Source organism: Rosa rugosa, chromosome 7 (assembly GCF_958449725.1).
Source record: "Rosa rugosa chromosome 7, drRosRugo1.1, whole genome shotgun sequence".
NCBI lineage: Eukaryota > Viridiplantae > Streptophyta > Magnoliopsida > Rosales > Rosaceae > Rosa > Rosa rugosa.
Window position 1 is genome coordinate 24,551,513 of NC_084826.1, and position 18,420 is coordinate 24,569,932.

General features: G+C 38.8%; 3 protein-coding genes and 1 pseudogene across 7 annotated transcripts; all 4 read right to left on the reverse strand.

Annotated features, from left to right (window-relative positions):
* Positions 1–969: 969 nt before the first annotated feature.
* On the reverse strand, positions 970–3,765 carry LOC133722428 (putative receptor protein kinase ZmPK1). The gene has a single exon (XM_062149325.1). It carries the CDS (start codon positions 3,763–3,765, stop codon positions 1,459–1,461), a length of 2,307 nt encoding a protein of 768 aa, XP_062005309.1. The 3' UTR covers positions 970–1,458.
* Positions 3,766–4,499: 734 nt separating this feature from the next.
* On the reverse strand, positions 4,500–7,330 carry LOC133723314 (putative receptor protein kinase ZmPK1; annotated as a pseudogene).
* Positions 7,331–7,494: 164 nt separating this feature from the next.
* Positions 7,495–11,138, reverse strand: LOC133723316 (protein MRG2-like). 5 transcript variants are annotated; one of them, XM_062150128.1, is made up of 6 exons: positions 10,724–11,138; positions 10,140–10,169; positions 10,017–10,061; positions 8,466–8,638; positions 8,013–8,097; positions 7,495–7,889 (listed from the first exon to the last, which is right to left on the reverse strand). In XM_062150128.1, exons 3-6 carry the CDS (start codon positions 10,052–10,054, stop codon positions 7,799–7,801), a joined length of 387 nt encoding a protein of 128 aa, XP_062006112.1. In that variant the 5' UTR covers positions 10,055–10,061; positions 10,140–10,169; positions 10,724–11,138; the 3' UTR covers positions 7,495–7,798. The 5 variants fall into 5 exon arrangements, with proteins under 5 accessions (XP_062006112.1, XP_062006110.1, XP_062006113.1 ...); XM_062150126.1 differs by having other exon boundaries at positions 10,270–11,138; XM_062150129.1 differs by lacking the exon at positions 10,140–10,169.
* A 452-nt stretch (positions 11,139–11,590) lies between these two features.
* On the reverse strand, positions 11,591–14,491 carry LOC133723315 (LEAF RUST 10 DISEASE-RESISTANCE LOCUS RECEPTOR-LIKE PROTEIN KINASE-like 2.1). Its single transcript, XM_062150124.1, has 3 exons — positions 13,636–14,491; positions 12,857–12,889; positions 11,591–12,754 (listed from the first exon to the last, which is right to left on the reverse strand). Exons 1-3 carry the CDS (start codon positions 14,420–14,422, stop codon positions 11,709–11,711), a joined length of 1,866 nt encoding a protein of 621 aa, XP_062006108.1. The 5' UTR covers positions 14,423–14,491; the 3' UTR covers positions 11,591–11,708.
* Between the last annotated feature and the right edge of the window lie 3,929 nt (positions 14,492–18,420).

Sequence of the window (18,420 nt, forward strand, 5' to 3'; positions counted from 1 at the left end):
ACAGACATCCCAATTATCATCTTAGCTTTTTATACCAATAAAAAAATTTATCATCTCAGCTTCTTCAATGCTAGTCTACCAAATAATTAGTTAGACGAAATTTTCAAGCTATAGCAACAAGTGAAAAGAATTGTTGGTTAGTATTATTTTGTTCTACTTCATGTGACTCAATTCTACGTCACAGTAACTGATGAAGGAACAAGATAGAAAAGAGGGAAAAAAAAATGAAAGAGTAAAAAGAAACTAGAAGGCATGGGGTTGCAGCACGATGATGTGCTTATTATTTTTTTCTTTTTTGTTTTCCAGTTTTACATTTTCAATGGTGATATTTTTTTTTTTTCTAAATTATTTGATGGTGAAATTGGAAGTTTAAGGATAAAAGTTTAATTGTAGGGTGAACAAAGTATTTGGTAGGGTGGAAATAGCCTCACCCTTGATGTATATCATGCAACACTAATAACTATTACATGAATAGCCACATTAATACGTAAACAACAAAAAACTTTATTTTTGTATGATATATTGCTAAATACATCATGACACAGCAAAGCCTCCAGTCATTATCTTGAGCTAATGCTCTTGGTCTTTGTCAAGCAGCACAAGCATCTCAACGACTTGGCTCATAGTTGGTCTCGTGTCTCTGTCTTCCTCTACGCATTGTAAAGCCACTTCCAACAGAATCCCCATCTTTTTTACATCATATTTACCTTCAAACGAAGGGTCTTTGACGTCTCCTATCCAGTGGCGGAACCAGGATCAAATTCCTGTCTAGGCTAATTAGACGGGCACAATAATTTTTTTTTTTTTTTGAGGTTTGGAACCCAGTGGGAGGCTCATCCTCACGCCTTTATTATTTTGGATCAAAACATACAACGGAGGAGACATAAAACTAAACCCCGTAAATTAAAAACTACAAGCATACATTTGTTGTAAAATAACAATAAACTAACTAAATCGTACCCTCCTAGACCCACTGAGTTCAAACTCGGCAATCACATAATCATTATCAATGCTATCGGCAAATTCTTTTTCGATGTAGAGAACCATCAAATCATCAAAAAACTCATCTTCCATCTAATTTCGAAGTTTGTTTTTTATGATGGTCATAGATGAAAATGCTCTTTAGATATTGTATTATACTATAACAATCTAATTGAAACTATTTGCTTACAGTCAATTAAGTCCAAAAACAATATCAAATATTGTTTTATATCTTGTGAGGGGTGAAAATGCATTATCAACCGCATTGTCGCATTGAACAATATTAGCCTACTGCACAAATAAACTGACTAAGCCGAGTGAAACAAACCCAAAAGGCCAAAACCGATATCCCCATCACAAATCCAACAATCCCAATCATCTACTTATACCCAAAAGGCCAAAACTCAAAATCCCAACTCACAATTCATGGAGCCATGGAAGGCCAGAAGTCCAGAACTCTTCCAGAAACCCAGGCAATCAGCCAACTCTTCGGTCACTCCAGTCTACAACTCTGCAAGAAGCCAAGAATCTCTGCAAATCTGCAAATCGAACAAGATACCCAGTGAAATGGAATATAGCAGAAGTTCCATTATGTAATTTCTTCCTCACCCACATGATCAGCCTTCTCTGCTCGCCATCAATGGCATCCACATCCGGCTTTATCGGGTTCTTTCCGGTCACCATCTCCAACACCACAACCCCATAGCTGTACACATCCACTTTGGATGTGACAGGCAAATTGTAAACCCACTCCGGAGCGATGTAACCTCTAGTTCCTCGTATCCTCGAAAAGCTCCAGTTCTTAAGGTCATCCCTGTTAAGTAGCTTGGATAGGCCAAAATCTGCAACCTTTGATTGATAATTGGAGTCCAAGAGTATGTTTTGAGGCTTAACATCACAATGTAAAACCCACTCCAAACATTCTTCATGCAAATAAGCAAGACCCTTTGCAATGCCTAGAGCAATCTCAAACCTCTTTTCCCAATCAAGTACATTGGAAGCTAACTTTTGTGCCAAGGAACCATGCTCCATGTACTCATAAACAAGAAGCCTGTGCTTTCCCTCCGTGCAATATCCCCACATCTCAATCAAATGCATATGGTTCAGCCTCCCAATAGTGTTGACTTCTGCTGAAAACTCACCTTCTCCTTGGTTAGTTTCATTAAGCCTCTTAATCGCTGCAACTCGATGATCAGCCAATACAGCTTTGTAAACAACACCTCCAGCTCCTCTTCCAATTTCTTGACTAAAATCCCATGTTGCCTTCTTGAGCTCAGCATAGCTAAACCTTTTGAATCCAGTTGCAGCAAGAAGGTAGCCGTGCTTATCCTCATTGGAATCTCTCCGATTTTGAGTTATTAGACCCAAAACCAAAAGTATACAAATGATCTCAAATCCTCCAACTCCACAGGCAAACCACAGCAAAAATTTCTCTAGACCAGTTACATGGCTCTTCTCATAGCTCCTATCTAGCTCAACCACCTTATCTAAGCAACGCAACCTAAATTCTTCTTGTGGCAATCCATAAGATGACAGATGGATCTTTGGCACTCTCAAATATATGTCTTTAGAAGAGCTTGGAGACCTGTATCCATTGAGCAACACCGTTTTCGGATAACAGCCATATATTCTGCTGCGGGGACAGTATTGGAAACCCTTGCAGTTACACAGCTGCAAACAGAGATCCTCACACTGCATGAATGTGTAGTTGGGGAAGTATCCGTAATCATACCCGTAAAAGTCGAGCCTCGAAAGCTTGAAGAAACTGGACTCACCTCTGCCGCAAGTGTAATTGAACTCAGGTTCACAACCATAATACCAATCAGTATAGTTTGCCATTTTGTAACCAGGAATGCAAGAACATTTTCTTCCAGTACTAGGCTCATAGTCACACACACTATTAGGACCACAAACCCCATGAATCATACAAGCATTTTCCATGATCTGCCCTGTCACAACCCATCTGTCTCCTGGTTTGGCCCGGCTGTGCAACCGAACATTTCCATCACAATCAACCGTCAGTCTTCTTTGCGAAGCTGCACCATAATCGGAAGCGATCAAAGTATATTTGTCTGATGAAGTAAACTTGCCTAAGGAATCCATCACGGCAACTCTACTGTTGTTGTCTTTGGACCTTCTGGCTGTTCGGCCTGTTTGCCATGGCTCAAACCAATACACACTTGAAATCTCAAGACCGTCGAAGAGTAGCCGGAGAAGGTTGTCATTGTCAAAGAAGAGCTTGTAGAAGCCAGAGGAGTAGTTGCTCGGGCTTCTCATGGAGACAAGGATTGTGCTTCTGGTGAGTGGTTGGTCTGGAAGAAAAGTATCAGTAGGGTGATCAAAGCTCTGCCATAGAATGACATGCTCCGAGTTTAGCAAAACAAGATTGCCGGAATTGTGGAGGCTTAAGTTCGCCTGTGAGACTGAAGTGGTGGCTGTGGACCAAACAATGGATTGACCAGCGTCGGTTAAGATGAGATCACCAGTTTTGAGGAGGGAGAGCTTTGAGTGTTTGCCATTGACTGGTTGGTCACGGTTGGCCATCCAGACTATGGTTCTGTTTTTGTAGTGGTCAAATGGCTCACTGAACCAAATAGCAAAGCAAAATGAATTGTTGCCGACTTGGTGAAACCCGGCGGTGAAAACTCCATCCGGTGAAGTTAATTCATCGTCTGGTTTCTCTACAGATAGGGATGAGCCTTTATTCGGAGTGTCGGACGTTGAAGACGAGATTTGGAAATAAATTGCAAGAAAAAGAAGAAGAATGTGAAACAGAGAAGCCATGATCCAAGACCAAGAGTATTCGTACCAGCAACAGCCACTTCTAAATATAGACCATATCATAACGTGGTCAATGGGTCATGACCTCTTGATATCACCTTGTGATTTTTTTGGAGAATTTGACCACTTTCCATTCATAATATACAATTCAATTACCGTACTAAATACGTCTGAAGTATTTTATAAATATCGATGTTTATATACAATTCAACTACCGCACTAAATACGTCTGAAGTATTTTATAGAATCCGTCAAATTTGGTGAAGTATTTTATAGAATCCGTCAAATTTAATTATGAGATCATGTTACGTGTGAAATACAGTAATAATTTTATTGTAATATGTTGGATGTTAACATCTTCAAGTCGTGCGGTTGATGCTTGGAAGTCGTCGGATTTGCACTACATTATTTACATGAATTATTGTGTGGGACTTACGGTAGATGCCGACCAGATACTTCCAACCTGCTTTTTCCAGAATCCCCAGCCCTAAATTTATCATCAAGTTGCTTGGAAAGTCAGCTGTGCCTGTACTGTTCCAAATATAGAAAAAACCATGACTGGCCGGCACAAAACATATTTTTGAACACATTGGAGTTTCGATTATACAGTACGCCACGAATGACGATTAGGCCAGCATGCTTTTTAGCGACTAAAGTATACTTGCAGAATGCAGCTCAGAAATGTTACTTCTGTTCTTCAAAAGATTTATTTCTATCCAAATTAACATCACATTACAGGTGAACATGCATGAAGCATTTACAAAATCAAAACATATGCAAGGGAGGAAATAGAATTAGGGGAATTACAATATGAACTATCTAGAGAGTACTTTCATTAGAAGTTTTTACTAAAAACTCGTCAACTGCAACAAACTCATTGCCACTGAGATTCTTTGCCGTGGTGTTGAAGCATCTCATGCAACGACTTGACTCATGGTTGGTCTTGAATCTTTGTCTTCTTCCACACAATGTAAAGCTACTGTTAACAAAATTTCCATCTTTTCCACATCATAGTTGCCATCAAACGAGGGATCTATGATCTCTCCGATTCTGGATGCAATTTCAGTTCCATTTAGTTTCTCCCTCACCCACATAATTAGTCTTCTCTGCTCACCATCACTGATTTCCACATCCATTGTCGGGTTCTTTCCGGTCACCATCTCCAACACAACCACTCCATAGCTGTATACATCCACTTTGGATGTGATGGGAAGATTATACACCCACTCCGGAGCAATGTAACCTCTGGTTCCTCGTATCCTCGAAAAGGTTGAATTCCTAAGCTCATCTCTGTTAAGAATCTTGGAGAGCCCGAAATCTGCAACCTTTGGTTGAAAATTGGAGTCCAACAGTATGTTTTGAGGCTTTACATCACAATGTAGAACCCACTCCAAGCACTCTTCGTGCAAATAAGCTAGACCCTTTGCAGTGCCGACAGCAATGTCAAACCTCTTCTCCCAATCAAGCACATTAGAAGCTAAATTTTGTGCCAAGGAACCATGCTCCATGTACTCATAAACAAGAAGCCTGTGCTTTCCCTCTGAGCAATATCCCCACATCTCTATCAAGTTCATATGATTCACCTTCCCAATAGTACTAGCTTCTGCTAGAAATTCTGCTTCTACTTGATTAGCTTCACTGAGCAGCTTAATCGCTGCCACTCGCTGATCAGCCAATACGCCTTTGTAAACAACTCCTCCTGCTCCTCTCCCAATTCCATCACTAAAACCCCGTGTTGCAGTCTTGAGCTCAGCGTAGCTAAATCTTTTGAACCAGGTTGCAGTAAGAAGGTAGCCGTGAATATCTTCATTTGATTTTGAGAATGTACTGCTCAACAAACCCCAAACCAAAATGATACAAATGATTTCGACTCCCCCAACTCCATAGGCAAACCAGAGCAGGAATTTCACCGGCTTACTGACTCGATCTTTAACATACTCCCTCTCGAGATCAACAACTTTTTCTGTGCAACTAAAACCAAGGTTCTTCAGGGGCTTTATGTCTGTGTTAGAAAAGAGGTGAGCCTTCGGCAGTCTCAGATAGAAGTAACCTTGAGTGTTCCACCTGTGCCCACTTCGCAACTGCGTCTTGGGATTACACTTATAAACACCAGAATCAAACGTGTACTGAAACCCCTTGCAGTTATCCAGTTCCAAGCATCTTTTTTCACAATCACCATAGCTATAATTTTGGTACTCATTATAATCGTAACCATAGAACTCAACTTGCGTAAGTTGGAGAAAACGAGACTCACCTTCTACATAAGAGAATTGAAACTCCGGTTGACACCCCAAAGACCAATCAGTATGATTTTCCATCTGATATCCTGGAAGGCAAGAGCATTTCCTCCCAGAACTGGGATCGTAGCTGCAGAGGCTGTTAACTCCACAAATTCCATGAATCACACAAGGGTCTGAAAAGGCTTGCCATGAAACCACCCAACTCTCTCCTGGCATTTTTCGGCTATACAATCGAACATTTCCATCAAAATCAATAGTCAATCTTCTCTGCAACTTTGCACCATAATCAGCTGCAAGAAAAGTCAGATTGTCCGAAGAGGCAAAACTGCCTAAGGAATCAAGCACGGCAGTTCTACTGCTGTTGTAAGTAGACCTTGCATTATCCCAGCTCACATATGCAGGGTTGGGCCAGTAGACACTAGAAATCTCAGGGCCGTCAAAGAGTAGCCGGAGAAGGTTATCATTGTCGAAAAAGAGCTTATAGAAGCCAGAGGAGAAGTTGCTCTGGCTTCTGGAGGAGACAAGTATGGCGGTTCTGGTGAATGGTTGGAGTGGAAGAAGGGTATCAGTTGGGGAGTCAAAGCTCTGCCATAGAACAACCTTCGTCTTCAGATTAAGCAGAACCAGATTACTGGAGTCGTGGAGGCTTAAACGGGCAGGGAAGATTGAGGTTGTGGTTGTAGTCCAAACATGGGATTGAGCAGCATCAGTTAAGATGAGATTACCAGTTTTGAGGAGGGAGAGCTTTGAGCGCTTCCCGTTGACTGGTTGGTCACGATTTGCCATCCAGACTATAGTTCGGTTCTGGTAGGAGACTGGTGATGACGATGATGATGGCTCGTTGAACCAAATGGCAAAGCAATATGAATTGTTGCCAACTTGATGAAAGCCGGCGGTGAAAACACCACCAGGTGAAATCAGGACATCTTCTGGTTTCTCTACAGAGAGGGATGACCCTTCAGTCAATGCGTCGGAGGTTGAAGATGAAGTTGGAGAAGTGATGACCAGAGAGAGAAGTAGAATGAGAAACAGAGGATCCATGGAATGAACTCACAGAGAGGACACACGACCAAAAGAAAAGGAGTTTGAACAGAGTTGATATGTTAGAGTAGAAAGACAATGGCATTTGTACTAAAAGAACATTCACACGGTCGACTGAATTGAAGGAGGCCGATGGTGATTCGGAGAGGAAAAAATGTTCACGTTCGATTATAGTTTTTGATGTTCCACCCATCTGCCGCACCAAATACGTTTTCAATATTCAATGCAATATGTCGTATGACAAGGTTTTAACTCATGAGACCTCAAGTCAAGTAAAACCAGTCGAGGGAATGTAGCAACTTCTTGCAGAAATGGAGTTTGCTACGGTCGGGCCTCATCTTAGAAGGCTGTGTTAATCACTTTAAAATTGAAGCAACTGCTTTAAAAAAAAATAAAAAAATAAAAAAATTGCTGCATAAACTATTACGTCCAACTTCTGATAACAACGTGATTGTCTGTAACTTTGTTCCCATCTTAACTGATAGTCAAAGATTGTTGCAACTTAAAACTAGAACAAAAGGTAAAACCTCCACCATCGGTCATATTTTACTAGAGAAGTTTTACAAGGCATACGGTATATGTTGAAAACACATGTTACATGCGCAATCAATTGCAATACATTATACGGCGAATACAAGCACATTAACGGTCACCTGCTTTTGGAGCTCGGAAAAAGTTCAAATCGGTGCCAAGATATCACACAACAGCTGTAGTTCTACAGTATCATGTACGAATTGTTGCAAATATGTCCCTGCTTAGTCATCTTGTTTGTTGGTGCTGATTTCAGTATCTTCTGGTACATGGTAGGAAGAGAGGAAGAATGCACTCTGGTTCTTATGTAGGAACCTACATGACATCATATATCAGAGAGTAAGAATGATGTCGAAACAGAACTAACGAGGTTATTAGAACCTCCGCAACTGTGAAGAAACAATATCTATCTATTTAGAAGAAAGTTGAAGTCGGTACTTGAGAAAGTCGGCCAATCTTTGCAGCAGCTCTTTCAAAGTCTCCTCTTCAATGTTAGCCTCAACCAATAGCTCGGGCAGTTTAACTGCAAATCCCAGAAAATTACATAACAAGCTTATTGTAACGAAAAGCTTCAACTGCCAAAACTCCAGTAAGCAACCAAACAACATCAGCATCGTTATTGATGAATACAAGAAAACATGTGGCATCCGCATGGAATTCACCAACGAATGCCAGTAACACTAAGGTATAATTGCAATCTTCTTTTAAATAAAAACCATTATTCATGTAGTTTGTTAGTAAATAAGAAGAAGCAGCTGAGAAAAAAAAAAATGAAATCAATACCAAGCCAAAAATACAGTGAAAAAGATCTTTTAATTACAGCATTATTTCAAAATACACAATTTATGAAGACAAATAATGGAGTTAATAAGTTATAAACTATGTTCATACCAAAGAGGCGTAATAGATGCTCAGCACCGTATACAGATGAAGGAGAGACATTATCTGCAATTGCTTTCTCAAACTGCGGACGATCATAATATTTGTAAAGAAGGATAACTGGCAATGCTTTGTCAAAGTAGCAACAGAGTCCTTTCAGAATTTCTTCAACTGAATGAGCTTTCCTAGATACACATTAAGATAGTCCAAATAAAAGATTGATTTTTTTGCTTAAATTTGAAGAACATTAAACCAAAAATGAATTGCATAAATGCAAATTGGATTCTATAAACTGTTCACATAGGTGACTTCAATTGCAATACAGTATAGTTCTGTGGGTTAAGACAATTTATTTGTTTTTTTAAATTGGCATATAGACTTCCAATACAGAAGTATATTTCAATAAACGGTCCAGGCGTACCCACTCATCCCAACTGATGAGGGAAAAAAAAAAAAGAGGGAAAGATAGTCAAAAAGTGACATGAAATCAAACATTTTGAGAGATGTAACTATAAAAAAATAAATGTCAGCAGCTTAAGCATAAGTCTTCATCTCTGATATATATCCGAACCCCCTCTGATTAAACTTTAATTAGAGGGGGTTCTGATTAAAGTTTAAGGCCAGCTAGCTATTTCAAGTTTAATATGTTTTCAAGTCAACTAGTTTTACATGAAAAATGTTAACACAAGTCAGCCAGTTCAAGCAACAATCAAGCACAAAGGCAAGAAGTGAACAAAAGCTAGAACCAAACAGCGGAATACGAACTAAAAAATTCATAAACTGGAACTAAAATTGATCAGATCATTATGAGCAGGTTATGTTCCATTGTTCTTGTATCATTGCCTGAGCTTGCCTAAGGATCTGAAGGAAACTTGCCTAAGTCCCATTGTTCTAGTATCATTCCCTAAGCTTGCCTAAGGATCTAAATACAACCAAAGTTCATGTACCATTGTTCTAGTAACATGAACTATATTTACAAGATCTAACTCCCAAGTCCATTGAAAAAAAAGAGCTAACATTCTGCTCTTAAATTCAACAATATGTTATCTAAAAACAATTTGATCCGAAAGAGCCTGAAAAATCAAAATAGAAATTTCAGGAGAAAACAAAAGGAAACATTGAAAACAAAAAATCTAGCTATCTTAAATTTCGAATCCCAACTTTTTTAATTACGAACATAAACTTCAAATCAAAGAATTGAACTCTATCCGTTCTTATAAGGGTATAACTGAATATGAAGGAGTTGTTGTATGAACAACATTGCATTGCAGCATGCATATGTCAAAACGTTGAAATGGCATCCAAAACTTGCTTGTTATTACATTCACTGAGTTCAATACTAATAATTGCTTAGTTACCATGTATTCCAAAATTCCAAATACAACAAATTTTTTTTACAAACAATCCTACAATACTCATCTAGAACTGAAAATCAAAAGACAAGCATTGATATTCATAAGAAAAGAAGCCACAGCATCTTAAATCTAGCGGCCTAAGTTGCAGTTTCACACAATATAACACAAAAACTGCAAGTATAAAGATCAAATGCGGCACGAGACTTACAGCATAACCAGAAAGATCATCCTTCTTCGAAAACGCATCCATTTTCTGGGGAACACAAATCAATAAACTCAGTCAAACCGCACAAATTTACTCACAACTATCGCAACAAGAAAGGCTAATTACCTCTGCAGCAGAAAAGTCAGACCCAGTGACCTAAATTAGTAACCACAACCAATTTTCAGTAGCTGAAATTATCAATCTCAATGAATTACGGAGAAATTGAAGGTAACGATTGAACAGTAATTTCGATCACCTTCTAGACCAATAGACTTAAGTGGCGACCAATGACAAGGCAATCAAAGCGATAATTAGATTGCACATAATTATGGTTCGAGTCGGCTCCTTTTTCTTCTTGCTCTGAAGTAGCAGAGCTTGGGGTTTTATCCAAGCCATGAACTTGGACTGTAACTACTGCAAGTGCAAGTGGCCTAGTGGTTCTTGCCTAGTTGGGTGTGCTCCCTAACCTAGGTTCGAACCCGAAGCTGTCAAAGTGGTCGAGTACTGTGCTTTGCAGCACAGTTAGAGTATTTCACATGCCGAAGGGGTTTATGGAAGTTTTGGGTTCCTCTTGACAAAGTCATAAAAAAAAAAAACTTGGACTGTAAGTCTGTAACTACAATTATCAAACCCGAAAAAAGAAGAATACAAGTGAGTTTAAGTGAATACAAAATACTAGAGTTTAGGGCAATGCATGAAAATGAACTAACCCATAGGGGCTGCTATTGCCATTTCGCCCTTCTTCGACCTCAGTTATTGCTCAATTGATGTCTCTGAGACACAAAAAACAGAACAAACTCGCAAGTCTCAATCTCAAATGCAGTAGAATAGAACATCTTTTTGAATAGCCCTCTCTGTCTCTCGTGCTTCTATCTCAGATTTCATGACGAGAGGCACATGAAAGGCGTGGGTTTGCCCATGGCCTTGTACACCAGAGTCTTCGCCCGTCAAATCGAAGCACTGCTCCTTCCGGATCTAAAAGAATTTGAAGTGAATAAGGGAGAGGGATAGACAAAGAATCACCCATTCTTGGGGAGGGAATTTGTACTTTTGTAGTGCTTAGAATGAGCAAAGAATTCAAGTTACTTTGTTTCTGGTTTGCAGGTGGCCAAGAGATCAGAGGGATTTGGTCCCAGAGTCGAAGAGGACTAATATAAGGCCCATATTGGGTATGTGTCTCTGAAAAACTTGTATGGGCCTTAAATATATTCATGGGCTTCAAGATTGTGCTCTTCCTGAGTCCAATTACATTTGCATAATTGCATTGAGGCTGGGCTTGCTCCTTCTTCATTTTCAGTATGTCAATTTCGTCATCTTATAGTAGAAATGAATGCCAATTCAAAGAAGGAAATAGTATTTCTGACAATTTCAGTTTCATCCCTCTGATTCAAATAGCCATCGAACTAATCTAAGAGAACCAAACTGCAAACTATGGAATCACCTCTTTTTGACAGGAAATTTCATCCCTTGTTGTTCTACGGTCGAAGCTTTAGAAGAAAGCATGAATGTAGAGGTCAATCATCAGTTTTACAAGGAACAAGAAAAGTTAATGCACAGTTCAAGTATAATTGATCGATCACATATTACCTTGATCTCTATGGATCAGCCCTTTAAGGTTCCCTTGAAACACAAGTAAATTAAATACAGAGTTCTATTGTAGTGATACCAGAGTAGAAGAAGAATGTGCTGATTCTGCTAGGGATTTGGAGGAGAAGACAAGTAAGGCTTTGGTGGTATCTGCAAACAATCAACACTCCCTTCCAGCATTTCTATGACTTGTTTCATCGCAGGTCGGGTTGAAGGGTCGGTTTGTATGCACCATAAGCTCACTATTATCATCTTCCTCGCTCTTACTTTGTCATCCTCATTCATGATGCTTTGCAGACCAAGTTCTTCATCCAATTCTAGGCGCTTGTAAATCCAATGAGGAAAATATATCTCACTAGTATTTTCAACTTCAGTATTGATATTCCTTCTTCCCCCAACCATCTCGGAAAGCATCATTCCATAACTATACACATCTGATTTATGCGAGACCCCTCCAAAATTTCTACAGAACACTTCAGGAGCAATATATCCAGCAGTACCTCTTGCGCACACCATTGAAACAATACTCTCTTTTCTGTCACATATTTTTGCAAGGCCGAAATCAGAGATTTTTGGGGACAAGTTCTCATCAAGAAGAATATTATGAGGCTTAATGTCAAAATGCAAAATTCTTGTGTTGCATCCACGATGTAAATACTCCAGTCCTCGAGCAATGCCAAGTGAAATTACATATAATGCTTCCCATCCCAAATGATGATCTTTTTGGGGGTTATTTGCATCAAATATGAACTTCTCAAGAGATCCATTAGGCATGAATTCATAGATGAGAGCTCTTTTTGAACACTCGAAACAAAATCCCAACAAGCTGACAATGTTGACATGTGAAGTTCTACTAATGGCAGCGACTTCGTTCATAAAGTCTTCTCCATCACCTTTTGATCTGTTCAACATCTTCACTGCTACAAGACGGCCATCTTTTAACTCTCCTTTGTAAACATCACCATAGCCCCCTTGCCCCAACTTTTCCTTGAATGAGTTGGTCATTTTTTTGACATCCGAATAACTGAATCTTTTAACTTGAAATGGCCCGTAGTTCCTTAGAAAGGCCTCCAGCATTTGACGACTCTGGTTTTTCTTCTTCCAAAGGAAGCAACAAAAGATAATCACTGCAGCCAGAGAACCAGCCACCGCACCTGTTGATCCAAAAAAGTAAATGGCAAATTAATAATCATTTTTAAAGCTCTGTTTTCCACGCTTTCTCAATTTGATCGGAGAGAGATATTGATCTTAAGTACCTATTATGAGCTTCAGTATCAATTTCTCATATCCTGCAACAGAAATTGCAAAGCAGGTACATGTTAGCTAAAGGAAACAAGATTGAAGTGGCATAGATAAAATTGACCTTAAACAAAAAAAGGTGATTCATAGTAATGATTTAAAAGCTCTCTGTACTGTGTTATTATCCGGTCTACGGTCCTACACTCCTACGATACAACTTTTTTTTTTTTTTTTTCAACAAATTATTTCCTTTTACTTAGAGTTACATCCGAGCTTGTAGGAAAGGAATTTATCATGGCACAACCGTGTAAACACAGCACATCTATTTAGCTCAAAATGTAATCGATTTTGACTCATTGGGAAGAGTGCGTCTTATTCAGTTGTTTGTGAAGGGGAAACTGTTGCTGCCTACTATTTCATTACAGAACTGAAGTAGGCGGGACAACGTAGTTCTTCCCTGGAGTGAGGAGCAAGAAGATAAATGATAAAAGAAAGAAGAAACACAGCAGGAAGAATTCCTCTCATTGTTTCTTCAATTACTACTTCAACCACGTTCCTTTCTCAACATATACAAAAGAGGATCCGGATCCAAAGACTTTGATGTAAACACAGCAACTGACTTGGAAAATTTGGTCAAACTTACCGGAAATGGGAAATTGTACTTGCAAGACCTTAATTAGTTAATTAGATGATCCCCTAAGCTAATCCACAGGCATTTTGTTTTTCAATATCTAACAATTAACTCAGGACATTCATAAACAGAGGAAACAAGAATGACAATATATAAATGACTAACCTTTAGGTCTACAGCTGACAGCATGAGGCCTATCTGGGCAGAAACAGCTGAAATGATACGTCTCGGAACTGAAGCCACACTTGCCTCCACTGTCCTCGCAGCGGCTGCAGTTGCTTGCAAACCATTTGAGCATAAACCCTCTGCTCAATACCTCTTCAATACCCAACTCAATATTAGTGCCATAATCTTCAACCGGAGTTACCACCACTTCTCTTCCACACTTGTCAGACACATTTGCAAACAGTTGGTGTTTATCCCCAGGCAGCGCCAGAACTGAAGTCCTACTGGTCAGCGTTGGATCACAGCTACCGATTTTGTACTCCGAAAATGACTCATCTACCAAAGCAGAGCTGCAGTTATACAGCAAAACGATTTCTTTTTGTTTCGGAACAAGGTCATACTGATCAGTAGGAAAAGTTAAGTTTTGGACTAATGGAATACAAACAGCTTTGTTTGAGTTTGAAAGAGCAGCGTTTGAGACGAGAAGAGTTTGGTTTTGGTAACTAATATTGTGGACTAAGTACTCATTTCCAGCCAATTGGAGAGTAGGGTATCCATCTTCTTCATTACTACTGCAGTTGAGTTGAAACCCGGGAAAGCCGCAGTAGGCTTCTTGCTGTCCTAGGATGTAAAACGGAAAGCTTATCTTTTGGCTGCCACAAGTCTTGGGCACACTGCAGTTTTGGTAGTGAGAGTCCACAGCAAATGAGGTTTCTGACAAGAGAAAGACAATGAGAACATAGAGGTTTATGAATTGGGGGAAGAAGAGCAAGTTTTGATTATTCATTTGGGAGCTTGCAATTTTTGGCAAAGACAATGAAGATGACGATGATAATAATAATTTTGTGAAAGAGGGGAAGAACAAGCTTTGCTTCATTAAATACAGCGAAGAAAGATGAAGAAAATCTGGTTGAGAGGGAATTTACGTGGTGTTGAACGTTAGTGAAAATCATAGACTTGACTTGATGGAAAAAGCAGGCTTTGGGCCTCCGAGTTTTGAATGGAAAAAGCAGGCTGTCCAGTTTTTCTTCTTTCGGCAAATTAGTGAAGTCAAATCAGTGTGGCTTGACACTAGATGAGAATGAATATACAATAGCCGCCCTATGAAATAATGTTGATCATCGCTTCATTTTCATCCTTGCTCGATCATAAATATACAGTTTACTGAAATGTTCTTCATCGCACAGATTGATTAAAACACAGGATTGCCGCAATAGGAACCTTGCTGTCCGTAGAGATAGAAGGGATACTTGGTGGTTTTGTTACCTGGTAACAAGTTCGGGGCACACTGCAGACTTTGTACTGTGAGTCCACCAAGGTACGAAAAAACGCTAGGCGCTAGTCGGGCGGTGGTCCGGGGACTAGCGCCTAGAGGCCTAGGCGGGAGCCTATCTAGGCGGGGACTAGGAGTTTTTATTTTTATATTTTTAATTTGATTAAATTGTTTTCATAATAAATACAAATGAATATAATAGTTCACTTACTCTTATTAATTTAATTGCATAATTATTTAATCACACTCTAAATACTAAAATTACTATTAATTATTATAATAGTTCACTTACTCGTAATAGTTGTTAGAATGCTTGACAGTTATCTATAACTATTACAAATCTTATCATAAAAAAAAATTGGTAAGTGGGCTCCTGCCTACAATATCTCTCTCTCTAAAGACTAATCAAGTCTTCATCTAGCTTCTAATGGTTCACGTGCTCTTGGGACCGCTCTTGAAGACAAATCAAGTCTTCGTCTTCTACCTACAACCAATCACTCTCTCTCTCTCTCTGACGGTGAGAGTACTATTCTCTAAACAAACACCGAAGAAGATGAAGAAAACTCTTACTTTCCGATACCGCTCTCTTCAATCCGACAATAGTTTGCTAGCCCCAAACTAATCCAGTCTCAACGGCAAACTGAAATCTTTGAAGTCAGAGGTCGGAATAGGCTTGAGCGGGTGTCTTCCATTTCCAATCTCTCTCTCTCTCTTCCTCTCTCACAGACGGTGAGAGTATTCGTACTTCTAATCTCTCTCTCTCTCTCTCTCTCTCTCTCTCTCTCTCACACACACACAGACGATGAAAGTATTCGTCTTCTGGGTTTTTCAGTTTTTGACAAGTTTCGGCCGTATCGCGAAACCAAAAAAAAAAAAAAAAAAACAAAGAAAGAAAGACGCCCATCGCTTACCGCCCAACCGCCTAGATAGCCCAAGCGCCCGCCTAAAACTAGAACGCCCAGAACCACAAATTTGGCATTAGTCGAGGCGGAGAGGCACCGCCCAGCGCCTAGGTGGCCTGGGCAGCTGAGTTTTAGAACAGAGGAGTCCACAGTAGATGAGGTTTTTGATTGGAGAAACAAGATGAGGGCACAGATATTCACCACTACTTCATACATTTTCCATAATCTACGAAAGTAAATTGTGGTACAGGGAAGAACAAACAAAAATAAGATGATGATCGATGGAAATTAAAATGCTTCAATTCAGACTAGAATTGATCTTATTCTCGGTTATGTATACGTAGATGGACTCGCAAGCTAATTAATAATCCATGGTCTAATTTGGATCATCCTTGGTCAGGGACTGAACTGTTGTTCTACTGCTGGTTTTGTTATATAAGTTCCACCAATAGCAATCAAATTTGAACTCTAAAAACGACTCATCAACCAAAGAAATGAAGGGAGGCTCTAGTACTGATCATTCGGTTTTCAAGACTGTTACTAATTGTATGGAAGTCTTTGGCTCTTGATTGTTTAGCCTTTAGTCTATAAAATATGAGCACCGTACGTAGCTAGTGTAAAAAGAAGTGCTTCGAATCATTGCTATTTGACTCGGACTTGTTCTAAAAAAGTCTAGGCATTTCGAATTGTGTGTTGACACGGACAAAGTCAAGGAAAGCCTCTGAAATTATTTCAATATTGGACCTTGGACATATAATAGTTCTGGGAATTTTCTTAGGTACTCGAGTGTTTGTCATACACTTAGTTTGTTAAATATTTTGGATCATTGGATTAGTAACATATCTAATGGTCTAAAATATTTAAAATTTGGTAACCTGTTTAGCCCTTAGCCAATTACTATTAGTTAAATAGTATTTATTACTAATTAATTTTATCATTAGCCAATTAATGTTTGATTATCAATTAACAATTACACTATTGACAATTATGTTTTTTCCTTATTAAAAACAAAAGACTTCTAATCTAGGTTCACGGAATTAGTTTTGATTAAATAGTCTTTATTACTAATTAATTATAGCATTAGTAGTTTCCTTAACCAAATATAATTTCTTTTACATGCATTTTACGACAACCACAACAATTAATGTAAAAATGGATAATATTTGTTAAATGCATAAGATAATAATTGGAAATAATTTTTCTAGACATCTTTAAGGACATAATGAATATATAAAGTAATAATTGATGAAAAATGAAAGAAATATCTTAAAAAATTAATAATTGATGAAATATATAAAAGAAATAGTATATAAAAATTTAAAGTACATAATAATTAAAGAACTTTTAACAATTTATATTTTCTCAATTTAACAAATTCTTGTTTTAGGAAATCAAGATATGGGAGAGAATGATTTGTACTTTCATTGATAATAGGGGTCTCTTTATATAGAGGATTACAAGCAAAGAATTTGTGTCTTACAAGGAAACTGAACGATTCAATGATTAGGATATCTACGAAGATATATGTAAGACTAACCCTATTACAACTTGAACAAATAATTAGAGTTTGGGCGAGACACATAACTAGATGTCCTTAAACACTCCCCATTGTGTCGCAAACGTGGTGCTCATCTCGTTGCCTCGTCAAAAACTTTGCCGAGTAACAAAAACTTAGTGGGAAAAAAATAACCTCGGTCGAAGGAGAAAAATAGTACAACACACCCTTCACATGTCGAGACCATACACATAGACATTTCCCCATGATGTATGCATCTCCCCTTAGTGACTATGATCGTGGGAGTTCAGATAACTTCTGCAAACCGATGCTAGCAACATGTTTCTCGAAAGTGGATTTAGGCAATGACTTAGTGAATAAATCTGCCACATTGTCCTTAGATTGAACTTGGTTAAGTTTGATCTTGAGGAGAGTCTGTTGTTACTGATTATAGAAGAACTTGGGCGATATATGCTCAGTACTGTTGTCGCCTATAATGTAGCCTTACTTCATTTGTTCAATACAAGTAGCATTATCCTCATAAATGCTCGTAGACTTATTTGTGGTAGACTTCAAACCACAATTGCTTCGACCATGCGTAATAATAGATCTTAGCAATATACATTCATGAACTACTTTGTGAAGAGCAATAATCTCAGCATGGTTCGAAGATGTAGCGACTAGGGTCTGTTTTGTAGACCTCTAAGATATCGCGGTCTTACACTTGGCCGGTGATCACATAACCAGTTTGGGAACGATATTTGTGTGGGTCAGAGATGTATTCAGCATCAGCAAAATCTTCCAAAACACTAATGTGTTTTTGAGATGGAGATAGGGTACGCAAGCCAGTGTTAGCGGGTTCCTGGTGTGTGATGGGTCCAAATCCATCATCTTTTTGTAGGGATAGAATAAGCTCATATCTAGCTAACAAGTTCACTATAAATGAGATGTCCGGTCTTGTGCATTGAGCTAAGTACAATAATGCGCCTATTGCACTTAGGTAGGGCATTTATGTCTCTACAACATTTTAGTCATCATCTTTAGGACGAAATGGATCATTCTTAGGATCAAGACTACGGACGACCATGGGGGTGCTTGAAGACTTAACTTTATCT

Excerpts from the sequence above, each read along its gene's own strand:
- LOC133722428 (XM_062149325.1), bottom strand. The coding sequence starts at position 3,765 with ATGGCTTCTCTGTTTCACATTCTTCTTCTTTTTCTTGCAATTTATTTC.
- LOC133723316 (XM_062150129.1), bottom strand. The coding sequence starts at position 10,054 with ATGCGTTTTCGAAGAAGGATGATCTTTCTGGTTATGCT. Across the intron at positions 8,639-10,016 it reads ATGATCTTTCTGGTTATGCT|GAAAGCTCATTCAGTTGAAG; the intron begins GTAAGTCTCGTG and ends ATGTGTATCTAG. Across the intron at positions 8,098-8,465 it reads GCATCTATTACGCCTCTTTG|TTAAACTGCCCGAGCTATTG; the intron begins GTATGAACATAG and ends TGGGATTTGCAG.
- LOC133723315 (XM_062150124.1), bottom strand. The coding sequence starts at position 14,422 with ATGAATAATCAAAACTTGCTCTTCTTCCCCCAATTCATAAACCTCTAT. Across the intron at positions 12,890-13,635 it reads TGTCAGCTGTAGACCTAAAG|GATATGAGAAATTGATACTG; the intron begins GTTAGTCATTTA and ends TTTCTGTTGCAG. Across the intron at positions 12,755-12,856 it reads GATACTGAAGCTCATAATAG|GTGCGGTGGCTGGTTCTCTG; the intron begins GTACTTAAGATC and ends TTGGATCAACAG.